Source organism: Schistocerca americana, chromosome X (assembly GCF_021461395.2).
Source record: "Schistocerca americana isolate TAMUIC-IGC-003095 chromosome X, iqSchAmer2.1, whole genome shotgun sequence".
NCBI lineage: Eukaryota > Metazoa > Arthropoda > Insecta > Orthoptera > Acrididae > Schistocerca > Schistocerca americana.
In genome coordinates this window covers 1002273866-1002287403 of record NC_060130.1, presented here as the reverse complement: position 1 = coordinate 1002287403, position 13538 = coordinate 1002273866, and the positions used below count along the sequence as shown (strand labels likewise).

The window sequence follows — 13538 nt, the reverse complement described above, 5'->3', positions numbered from 1 at the left end:
ACAATAATGTCCCAAATTAGTAAATCTGCATAAGAAGTAGCACATTTGGGACATTCAAGATAATGCTTATGTGAAAAACCGTACAAATCAGCAATCCAGGCCTCATAAATTTGCCCAGGATGCTTGTAGTGCTGGTTAAACTGCAACTGTGCTGTGACCATGTGGGTTTGGTGCCTGAAATACTGTGTGAGCAACCAACAAAGCTTGTCTAAGTGGTGTTCCTCAGGTTCACTGGAGGGCTTCAAATTTTGGACAACAAGGCTGTGTTATTAACTGGATTGACAATATGTTTTACCTAGCAGTGCAGCAAGAACCAGTGTGGGTAATTTTCCCACCTTCTTGTAAACTCATCAAAACTGACAAACGGCATCAGATGCAGCAATGTCAGAAAAGGAAACTGCACAAACAGCAACTGACCCACCACTGGTGGGGCAAGGGCAGAGAGCTACTCTGATGTCTGGTTCACTGATGCCTGCATCTACTCCTGCTGCTGTTCTTTTTGTAGGTGCAGCTGGTCCTGTCAGCATTGCAGAAGTGCCTGGTTCATGACGGCCCAGAGTTAAAACTAGGAAATGGGAAACAAAAAATAGGGTTATCACACATGAAAGAATGTCATTCATTGCCACTTTAGTACCTGCGCTGGTGTGGTAAGACCACTGCTCTACACTGTCAGTGGATGTACTTCATGGACCACCAGTGGTTTGATAATAACCAGGCAAGAGAACCCCATGAGAGGAAAAAAAACTCACCATGTGAGTGTCTGCCCCCGGTAGCTGAGTGGTCAGCGTGACAGACTGTCAATCCTAAGGGCCTGGGTTCAATTCGCGGCTGTGTCGGAGACTTTCTCCACTCAGGGACTGGGTGTTGTGTTGTCCTAATCATCATCATTTCATCCCCATTGATGCGCAAGTCGTCGAAGTGGCGTCAAATCGAAAGACTTGCACCCGGCGAACAGTCTACCCGACGGGAGGCCCTAATCACACGACATTTACATATACTGTGTGAGTCAGTCTACAGGATGCAAAAAGTCTGAACCCTCCTAGATACATGCACAATGATAATTCAGCATGTAGCTGGCAGACACAGGCGTCGATTGTGCTCTTGGCAACAACACTCAGCACAACATGCAAGGGGTGGTCCGCAATAGGTCACCTCAGTGTTAAACACTGGCCCGCTCAGCTTACTGTCGTCCACAGATAAACACTTCTGTTTGTGGGTCTGCCCATAATAGGTGCCTTGTGCAGCCCCCATGGCATGTTTTTGCACTATTCCATGGTACTACATGGGCCAGCTCATCTGCACCAAATGAAATGTCTGTTGGTGGGGATACTGAAAGTACTTTAACAGATAACATATTTACAGAAACGAATATATATTATAATTTAAACATCAAAATTTTGTAAATGGCTCTGATCATAATGCACAGCTCCTCACCCTAAACCAGATAAATGTACAGAGAAATGTACATTTTATTTGGGAAAACATGATGATTATAAACAGATACACCATGTAAAAATTTAATCATCAATTACAGCTTGTGGACTGGCCTGTATATGCTGCTGTTGGTGTCAACTCCAAATTTAATATATTATCAATAAGGTTACAAGTCTGTTTGAAGGAACATTTCCCAAAAAGTTAATGAGAGAAAACTTGTTTAGATCATGTTACAGGCCTTGGATCCCTAAAGGCTTCAAACTTTCTTGTACAGAAAAGGAGAGCTCTATGCAGGACCCAAGAGATCAAATGATCCCAATAGGATTACGAATTACAAACTTTACAATATAATTCTTAACAAGACAATACATGCATCAAAGAACATGGTTTTATGGTTGTTGTTGTGGTCTTCAGTCTAGAGACTGGTTTGTTGCAGCTCTCCATGCTACTCTATCCTGTGCAAGCTTCTTCATCTCCCAGTACCTACTGCAACCTACATCCTTCAGAATCTGCTTAGTGTGTTCATCTCTTGGTCTCTCGCTACAGTTTTTACCCTCCACACTGCCCTCCAATGCTAAATTTGTGATCCCTTGATGCCTCAGAATGTGTCCTACCAACTGATCCCTTCTTCTAGTCAAGGTGTGCCACAAATGTCTCTTCTCCCTAATTCTATTCAATACCTCCTCATTAGTTATGTGATCTACCCATCTAATCTTCAACATTCTTCTGTAGCACCACATTTCGAAAGCTTCTATTCTCTTCTTGTCCAAACTATTTATTGTCCACGTTTCACTTCCATACATGGCCACACTCCATACAAATACTTTCAGAAACGACTTCCTGACACTTAAATCTATACTCGATGTTAACAAATGTCTCTTCTTCAGAAAAAACACTTTCCTTGCCATTGTCAGTCTACATTTTATATCCTCTATACCTTGACCACCATCAGTTATTTTGCTCCCTAAATAGCAAAACTCATTTACTACTTTAAGCGTCTCATTTCCTAATCTAATACTCTCAGCATCACCCGATTTAATTCGGCTAAATTCTATTATCCTCATTTTGCTTTTGTTGATGTTCATCCTTTCAAGACACTGTCCATTCCATTCAGCTGCTCTTCCAGATCCTTTGCCATCTCTGACAGAATTACAATGTCATCAGCGAACCTAAACGTATTTATTTCTTCTCCATGGATATTAATTCCTACTCCAAATTTTTCTTTTGTTTTCTTTACTGCTTGCTCAATATACAGATTGAATAACACCGGGGATAGGTTACAACCCTGTCTCACTCCCTTCCCAACCACTGCTTCCCTTTCATGCCCCCCCCCTCCCCTCCCAACTCTTACAGCTCTTATAACTTAACTGCCACCTGGTTTCTGTGCAAATTGTAAATAGCCTTCAGCTCCTTGTATTTTACCCCTGCCACCTTCAGAATTTGAAAGAGAATATTCCAGTCAACATTGTCAAAAGCTTTCTCGAAGTCTACAAATTCTAGAAACGTAGGTTTGCCTTTCCTTAATCTATTTTCTAAGATAAGTCGTAGGGTCAGTACTGCCTCATGTGTTCTGGCATTTCTACGGAATCCAAACTGATCTTCCCCGAGGTCAGCTTATAGCAGTTTTTCCTTTCATCTGTAAAGAATTCGTGTTAGTATTTTGCAGCCGTGGCTTATTAAACTGATAGTTTGGTAATTTTCACAACTGTCAACACCTGCTTTCTTTGGGATTGGAATTATTATATGCTTCTTGAAGTCTGAGGGTATTTCGCCTGTCTCATACATCTTGCTCACCAGATGGTTGAGATTTGTCAGGGCTGACTCTTCCAAGGCTATCAGTAGTTCTAATGGAATGTTGTCAACTGCTGGGGCCTTGTTTTGGCTTCGGTCTTTCAGTGCTCTGTCAAACTCTTCACGCAGTATCATATCTCCCATTTCATCTTCATCTACATCCTCTTCCATTTCCATAATATTGTCCTCAAGTACATCACCCTTGTACAGACCCCTTATATACTCCTTCCAACTTTCTGCTTTCTCTTCTTTGCTTAGAACTGGGTTTCCATCTGAGCTCTTGATATTCACACAAGTGGTTCTCTTTTCTCCAAAAGTCTCTTTAATTTTCCTGTAGGCAGTATTTATCTTACCCCTAGTGAGATATGCCTCTACATCCTTACATTTATCCTCTAGCCATCCCTGCTGAGCCTTTTTGCACTTGCTGTCGATCTCATTTTTGAGACGTTTGTATTCCTTTTTGCCTGCTTCATTTACTGCATTTTTATATTTTCTCCTTTCATCAATTAAATTCAATATTTCTTCTGTTACCCAAGGATTTCTATTAGCCCTCGTCTTTTTACCTACTTTATCCTCTGCTGCCCTAACTACTTCATCCCTCAAAGCTACCCATTCTTCTTCTACTGTATTTCTTTCCCCCATTCCTGTCAATCATTCCCTAACGTTCTCCCTGAAACTCTCTACAACCTCTGGTTCTGTCAGTCCATCCAGATCCCGTCTCCTTAAATTCCCGCCTTTTTGCAGTTTCTTCAGTTTCAGTCGAAAGTTCATAACCAATAGATTGTGGTCAGAGTCCACGTCTGCCCCTGGAAATGTCTTACAATCTAAAACCTGGTTCCTAAATCTCTGTCTTACCATTATATAATCTATCTGAAACCTTTGAGTATCTCCAGGCCTCTTCCATGTATACAACCTTCTGTTATGATTCTTGAACCAAGTGTTAGCTATGATTAAGTTATGCTCTGTGCAGAATTCTACCAGGCGGCTTCCTCTTTCATTTCTTACCCCCATTCCATATTCACCTACTTCATTTTCTTCTCTTCCTTTTCCTACTACCGAATTCCAGTCACCCATGACTATTAAATTTTCGTCTCCCTTCACTATCTGAATAATTTCTTTTATCTCATCATACATTTCATCAATCTCTTCGGCATCTGCGGAGCTAGTTGGCATATAAACTTGTACTACTGTGGTAGGCATAGGCTTCGTGTCTATCTAGGCCACAATAATGCGTTCACTATGCTGTTAGTAGTAGCTTACCCACTCTCCTATTTTTTTATTCATTATTATACCTGCTGCTGCATTACCCCTATTTGATTTTGTATTTATAACCCTGTATTCACCTGACCAGAAGTCTTGTTCCTCCTGCCACCAATCTTCACTAATTGCCACTATATCTAACTTTAACCTATCCATTTCCCTTTTTAAATTTTCTAACCTGGCTGCCCAATTAAGGGATCTGACATTCCGCTCTCCGATCCGTAGAATGCCAGTTTACTTTCTCCTCATAACCATGTCCTCCTGAGTAGTCCTCACCCGGAGATCCAAATGGGGGACTATTTTACGTCCAGAATATTTTACCCAAGAAGACGCCATCATCATTTAACCATACAGTAAAGCTGCATGCCCTTGGGAAAAATTATAGTTGTAGTTTCCCCTTGCTTTCATCCATACGCAGTACCAGCACAGAAAGGCCGTTTTGGTTAGTATTACAACGCTAGATCTGTCAATCATCCAGACTGTTGCCCCTGCAACTACTGAAAAGTCTGCTGCCCCTATTCAGGAACCATACGTTTGTCTGGCCTCTCAACAGATACCCCTCCGTTGCGGTTGCACCTACGGTACGGCTCTCTATATCTCTGAGGCACGCAAGCCTCCCTACCAATGGCAAGGTCCATGGTTCATGGGGGATAGAAACTGATAACTCAAGCAATAAAGTAAAAACTATTTGGATTTTTGTAATGAAAGAAACAGGGGAAAATGCAGTTTATAGAGAAAATATTCAAATAAAAAATGATCATCATCTTGTTAGTGATCCAAAATCAGTTGCTGATATATTCAACAAACCCTTTTTTTTTTTTTTTGACAGTAACAAAAAAATAAGATTTCTAGGCTCCATAAATGAAGCCACAAATTTTCTACATGTCAATGTACCTAGCATAGTAGAACAAAACCAAGTAATAACAATCACTATATAGGAAATTGAAAGTCGTTAAGTCTTTGAATAGTAAAAACTCTACTGGAATGACAATATATCTAGTAAATTATTAAAATATAGCAGCAGCCATATAAGTAAAATCGTTTGCCATATTTTCACTGTATCACTTATACAAGGAATATTTCCTGAAATGTTTCAGTATGTAATTGTAAAACCACTGTATAAGAAGAAACATAATGCAGATACTGCTAACTATCAGCCAGTCTCACTTTTGACAAGTTTTTCCAGGGTTTTAGAGAACCTAATGCATGCCAGGATTGCTAAGTACCTTAATGAAAAAGTCAGTTTGGATTTAAGAAGGGTTACCAACACATAGAAGCATTTGCATTTGCTGCTAATGTTTTGGAGTCCATCAACAAAAAACAGAAGGTGGTTGAAATATTTTGTGACCTGTGAAAAGTATTTGACTGTGTCTGTCACAAAATACTTTAACTCAAACTACATGCCTAGGTATAAGTGATGCACCAGGGAAGTGGCTCAATTCATACCTTCCAAACAGAAAACGGAAAGTTGTATTGGTTTGTCAAGAAGGTGCTCAACATTGTCAAAAGGCGAGTGCTTCTGGGCTTAGTTCCGGGCCCCCTACTTGTTTATATTTTTATTAATGATCTACCTCTTTGGGCACAATATTGTAAATTCATTATTTTTGCTGATGACACTATGCTACTTATTGATAATTCAAAAGAAAAACCTGAGGTGTCAGCTAGTAAGGTTTGTAGGGATATTGTGAGTTGGTTTATCATTTACATTATGTAAATGGTATTTCAGTTAATTTCAGTAAAAAAAATGACAATTATTGAACTATATGAAGGAAAAAATGCAAATTAGTTACTAACTACAGTGTGCACACACTTTATTCAACATGTAAACATCGCTACAGATATTCAGATTTAGGTTATGACATGTTCAACGTGCCTGCCATCATTGGTGCTGGTGTGGGGCAGATGAATAGCGAAATTCTGTATGACCCACTGAAGTGTCAGAATATTGATACTGTTGGGCATCCTGAACGGCTGTTTTCAGCTCAGCAATGGTTTTATGGTTATTGCTATACACCTAGTCCTTAACATAGCAACACAAAAAGGAGTTGCATGTGTTCATATCCACAGAATAAGGTCACCAATTGAGGTCTATGCCAGTGGCCACTGGCTGTGCTCCTGCAGGACATCAGGCACTCTCCTACTTTGATGGGGTCAAGCCCCTTCTTGCATGAACCACATCTTGTTGAAATAAGGGTTACTTATGACAATGGGGATGAAATTATCTTCCAAAACCTTCATGTACCATTCAGTAGTCACTGTGCCATCAAGGAATGTTGCACTGACTATTCTGTGACTGGACATAGCACACCACAAAGACACCCATTGAGGGTGCAGAGGCGTCTTGATTGTGAAATGTGGATTCTCAGTCCCCCCAAATATGCCAGTTTTGCTTATTAATGAGCCCGTCCAAATGAAAGTGGGCTTAGTCGCTAAACCAAACAATACGTACCATACTAATTCCCATCATGACCCACGGCCAACTGTGCAGTTTGAACATCCTAATGCAAACTGTTCAGAAGTTATGATGATTTTATTTCATATAGTTCAATAATTTTCACTCAGTATATTCAGTTTCACACAACTTCTAAAGATGAAGCAACATAAAAAAAACTGTGTGAGCAGCAGACAGCTAGGGTGGATACTTCACAATACCTGGGCTTACATACTGACAGCAAACTTAACTGCTCAAACTACAATTCTGGATCTATTTTCTGAAACTTATGCTTTATGCCTTATTTTCTCTTATAGTAGTATAGAAGCTGTTAAATCAGCCTATTATGGTCATTTTAATGCCATTATTGCATGTGGCACCATATTTTGGGAAAATCAATCACAAGCTAGAAAAGATAAGAGTCATAAGAAACATGAGTGGAGTCCCCCATAGAACCATATGCAGAAATCTTTTTAAGGAACTTAAAATCCGCCTGTCCATTGCACAGTATATATTCTTGCTGATCTGTTTCATAAAGAAAAAAGTCCCTTTCTAAACCTAATAGTGTATATCACAGACATGATGCTAAAGGAAAGGTGATACTGAGTATGGTACGAAAGGGGGTCCATTTTAATGGCTATATGGTTTTCAATACACCCCCACCCCAACCCACCCCTATCCCTTCCCAAAATAAGTGTTTAGTTGATGACGTGCTCATGGGGGGGGGGGGGGGGGGGACGACGACTCTAGGGCAGTTCCTAAGGCAGGGGTCATTTTACTCTATAGAAGAATTCCTGAGCCACAGTTTGTAATATCCATGTGCCTGTCACACTCAGATACATTCTCTGGTCCTTATTTGTCTTCCTTTCTGTTCATTATTGTAAACATATTTATTTTTCTGTAATATATTAATTTTATGTAGTATTTATTTAGCTGTAAAATGTTTTTTTTCTGTAATAGTACCTGAGCATTAGATTCTTTAAGATAAAGCTGATTAGTACCATTTACATAATGCCATAAAATGTAACCACAACAGATTTGTAAAAGTAGTTTGTTCAATTTCCTGTGATATACTCACAACATCGATCACCAGAACAAGAAATAAATAAATATATATGTTTGGTCTACAAACTGTTGTGCCATCCCTGAAGAGAACAAAAAGCAATGAAAGTTCATTTCCTTAGGATCTAATAATAAAGTGTATCCTCCACAGTACTACAGCAAGCACTTTAGAAAGAGTTGTCTGTTGAATGTTTTCTTTACATCTTATTCATTTGATAAAGCATCAATCTTCAAATGAGTTGGTGATTACATTGGTTACAACAGCTGCAATCAGTAACTTGCACCCACCTCTATGGTGTATGATTCAATTGTACACTGGAAGTTACACAGGCCACATAGCAGGGACGGTTGCTGTGCAACACGGGTCATTAGGATACTCCCACCCAATACAAGCTTCCCTGAATTCAGATGGGAACCTGTTCTCAAAGGTATCCTCTCGCATTCGGGAGGACGACGGTTCAATCCAGTCTCCAGCCATCCTGATTTAGGTTTTCCTTGATTTCCCTAAATCGTTTCAGGCAAATGCCGGGATGGTTCCTTTGAAAGGGCACGGCCGATTTCCTTCCCAATCCTTCCCTAACCCGAGCTTGCGCTCCATCTCTAATGACCCCGTTGTCGACGGGACGTTAAACACTAACCACCACCACCACATCAAAGGTATCCACTCATCTGATCATATTCTAAGATTCAACTGACATTGACCTATTATTTGACCCTCTGTTTTCCTCTACTGATATTATCATTTCACTTATTTATTTTTCCATTCTATTTTCTTTCCTTCAATATCCATCCCAGTTTAATACTTTTATAAATAGAATTTACCCCTCTATACGTCAGATTAGCATTGAGTGAAGAACTGAGTTCTAAACATATTGTGTTCCTGTAGGAAGCTGTTATGAAGCAGCAGTTTTTCTTTCATAGTTTAATGTCACATCACTGACAATACTGCTTCAAATTCAAAATTTATCTGCAGTGTCCTGGTTTAACTTCAAGGAAGGTGAGCTTGCCAATGCTGAGAATGAGCCCAATAATAGTCCAAGGATTTAATAATATATTTTATCCACATTATTAATATGCAGTAAAATTTTAAAATTATTACCTCATTATAGCCCATGTATCCATCTTCTTTAGTATATGGTCCCTGAAAGCTTTTCTCCTCTGCAGGAGCACCGAGACCTCCCACATTAGCATTTGCATCAGACATAAAAGTACGTCCATACAATGGCACACCCATCAACAGTTTCTTTGCTGGAGCTCCAAGCTTTAAGTAATATCGAATACTGCTGTCCTGCAAAACAAGAAAACAAAGTGTGAGAGATGGTTTCTTAATCATAAACTAATATAGAGTCAAACTGACAATTATGTTGCAGAACAATTAGCGGTCTCGGAGAACATAAAACTAATGTGCAGTTTTTATAGTTGTCATATAATATACCAGTTTTACAGAGTTTTCACCATGCATTACAAGTTTCTAGTGAAGTATACCAATAAATGTACAAGTAATAAAAACCAAACACAATGCACGGTAGTGCTCTTCCAGTGTTTGTCTTGGTTACAGTCTATCTATTTTGTACCTTTTTCATACAGAGATTTTTCCCACGGGATTGACAATGGAATAACAGCTAAAGTATGAAACTGATAATGGATGGAGTAAAGGTAATTATTCACCATATAGTTAAGGTGTTGAGCTGTAGATATGCATATGACCAAGACAATATGTAGCTAAGATGTCAGACAAAGTGCTTCCTGCAGGGTTGAAAAGAGAAAGCACCACATGTTTTTATTCAGGCACTATGGTCGTATTGGGATGAGAGTTTGTGGTGGGTGGAGCAGGTTACTACAACAATGAGGGGAGTGAGTTGTCATGAGGAGGAGAGGCAGGAAGGGAATGGAATAAACTGGAATGGCATTGGTGATCTCATTGTGGTTAAGGCAGAGAAGACATGTAAGCTACATATAAAATCATCTCCATGTACTGGTACTGATGGATCACAGAGTACTTGATGGCCACTGTGTCTTGCTCATACAAGAGTCTCATTCAGAAGTGGTACAGAGTCAGCACACCACTCTCCTGCTTATTATTGCTTATTATCAGCTTCCCAGACCTTGCAGCTACTATTTCTCACTCAAGTAGCTCCTCAACTGCCATCATGAGGCTATGAGCACACCACTCCAGTCCTCCTATCTCTAGTCAGACATGTTATCCGCTTAGTTATGAAGGTGTATGAGTGGTGCATATAAAAATAAGAAATTTATGAATGGGAGAAGATAAGATAAAACAGAAGAAGAATGAGATCACAAGGGGGGACAGGGAACGAGGAATTAGTGGAAAGTGAGGCTAGACGGACTGCACCACTTATGATGGGTGTTGTAGGAACTATTCCCATGTATACAGTTAAGACAAACTGGTTCTGAGAGAGTGGGGATCCACATGGTATATGTTTTGAAGCACAGTAATTGAAGTTCAGTATGTTGTGATTAATGGCATTCTCTGCTGATAGCAATCATTTTGCACTTTGTCATATTTTGGTGGAGGCCATTCATTTGATTGGACAGCTGGTTAGTGGTTATGTTCAAGTAAAAGATTGTGCTGTAGATGTAGCAGAATTAACACATAATCAGATCTTTCACAGGAATATCACCCACATGGAAAGGAGTTCAGAGGGGGCACAGTTAAAGGACGGCCCAAGAGATTTTGTAGATCCTGTGGGTGGTAGAGAAGCACTTGGCATTTGGGAGAGGTGGGATGAGTTTAAGAAACAATATTCCTCATTTTAGAGCACAATGAAAAGTTGTGGAAGACCTGGTAGAGGATGTGTTTAAGCTGTTCTATTTATGGACAATAAGAGGGAAGGAGGTTACTTTTCAGCTGATTAGTGAGAGTTGTTGGAGGCTATGTTGATATGGCAAAAGAGATATCTTTGTGGTCTACATTTGAGAGGTAGTACCTGTTTGGGAACGCCACAATAAGACCTTAAACAAATTGAGCAAGGGATTGTTTGTCACTGCAGATGTGTTGAACACAGGTGGTTAGATTGTATGGGAGACATTTTTTAGTTTGCCAGGGATGACAGCTATTGAAGTGGAGGATTGTAAAACCAGTCACCCGGCTGAAACTCAGGTACTGTCTTTGTTCATGAAATCTAAAATGAATGATGGAGAATGAGAATCAGGTCAGTCATCAGTTCCCCCCCTCCTTAAGTTTTAAAAGGCTTTTTGACTCACACAGAAAGGCACCCATAGTTATCACTGACTTTTGAACTGGACCAGTTTCTTTAAGTTTCAGAACATAAGAAAAAGACATTTTTGACAGAGTATACTCTACTGGAAGTGGAAGGAGGGAAGGAGTGTACAGAGTATAAGGAAAGGAGTAGACAGCCTGCTAATTACATATTAGAGGTGAATGAGATGTTTTGTAGGCCTACACTGTTACACAATGAAACCAGCTGTGGTTGTTAAGTTGTTGATGGATTTCTTCAGTATTTTGGAGGAAAGGCCAAATATGGTAGATTACATAGTTTTCAAACAGTTAGGAAACAGCTACTTGATGAAGATGTTGCCATTGAAGAGTATAGTACTCTTATGGTGTATGACGTCATCAATGAAGACGATACTGAAAGTGATTATGGGGATGATCCAGTGATACAGCTAGGAAGTGAGCTGACTGTGGAAAGTGGTCCAGCAATACATGGCAGTGACAAGAGTTATCAATCACCTCCAAAGAACAATAGGACAAAATTTCCTGACTGTTACTGGGCCGATGCTTACAAAATGTGGACAAAGCAGCCAAGAGAAAATGATACTCCACCATGGTGTCCACACAAAGCAGCCCTAGACATGTCTCCTAGAGTCAAATTCGCTGCTGTAATGGCACAAAAAAGACAAATAAAAAACAAAACAGTTTTGAAAAACTTCAAAAAGATTCCAAAACAACATGGCAGAAAGATGAAGGTGCTACAAGAAAGAATAAACAATGAACAGTTCATTACAATGTGAAAACAACATGGATATTTACACAACCAAATACAACAGATCTTGGTGATGTTCTTTAAAACACAAAATGATCCATACAACACCTTAACACTTAGAGCTTCCAAAACATGCCTGCAGTGGTTCAAGGGGGGGAAAGAACGGGATACTTTCTCTGATAGGTTTGTTGGTGATGCCACTGATATACAAAGGAAAGCCAATGAGTTTGTTATGGAACTAACACATTTTATTGAAGAGATTAATTTCACACCAGAGCAGACAATTAATGCATATCAGTCAAGAACTGTTATGTTCTGGGAGACCTCTTAGTGGTGTGGGTTCAGTTGCAACAATCATCCATTCACACATTTTTTTATTTTTATTTTTTTATACATTCAGGATAAAACCTTATGGTTTCATACTTTAAAAGTTTCACACTTTTAATATTTTAAAACACTAATTCAGTTTTAGCAGCCTTATTCCCAATTTTATAATTAGCTATTTTATACCCTTTTACAGTTTTACACATTCCTCGGTCTACACTTTTAGTATTTTAACAGAAGACTTTTTACACAACTGACTTTTCGCAGTTTTAGTAAAAGACCCTCTCATGTTAAACCCATAGCATCACAGCCACTGCCTGACCCTTCTACCTCCCTCACCATCTTTCTTTGCCCTCGATCCTCCTAGCTGCATTTTATAGTTTTACTATTTTATGCCATTTACATTTTACACAACCATTGTCCTACACTACTAATATTTAAACAAGCATTTTTACATAATTGTGCTTTCTGTAAGTTTAGCAGGCTCATTCTTGGTAAACTCATGATATCCCCACCACTCCCCCTCCCAGTATCCTTATGCTCCACCAGTCATCCTTACTCCATTTTCTCCTTCCCCCTACCATCTTTTTTCCCTTCTCCTACTCCCCTCTCTCCTACCTTCAACAGATACCTGTTTAAAACACTGACTGCAGCTGCAAAAGACTGTACTCTGATCTGAGGTTCTGAATAGACAAGACAGGTCACTGACATAAACACATAGATAAATTCTGCATTTATATACAATTATTTTTTGTACTTATTGTAAAATATTAGATGGCACATATTTACTTTTACTTTGTTTTGGATCTAAAGAGGATCTAGAGTGATTGAAACATGCCATTTAACTAAAAAACATGTGCAACTGAGACTGAACAATAAATGAGAATTATTGTCAATATAAATACACATGCTGATTCTTTCAAGATAAATATGTTGGCTATAGTGAATGTGGATCATTTCATTTAATTCTGCTATTATTCTACCAACACGTCCCACAAATAATTTTTCCTTCAATCGTTACATTCACTCCAAACACTATGTTAATACATTCCCATGACAGTGTAGGGGCATTCATTATATAGTACCATTTTTACTGAGTCATGCATTCATGTCAGTTACTCTTCTTAAGATGTGATTATTTTTGTTGTAGTTCACAATCATGTGTCCACAATTCAATTTATTCATTGTGTTTAACAAACTAATCACGTGTTTGAACTATTCTGTGCATCAACCTGCATATACCATGAATCCCTGCACTACTAAGAGAA

General features: G+C 39.2%; 1 protein-coding gene across 1 annotated transcript in view; it reads right to left on the bottom strand.

The window, feature by feature from the left end:
- Window positions 1-13538, bottom strand: part of LOC124555382 (probable chitinase 2) — a 324834-nt gene that overhangs the window by 56149 nt on the left and 255147 nt on the right. The window contains exon 6 of the mRNA XM_047129277.1: window positions 9078-9266. Coding sequence (XP_046985233.1) covers window positions 9078-9266 — 189 coding nt within the window. The remainder of the gene's footprint in view (window positions 1-9077; window positions 9267-13538) is intronic.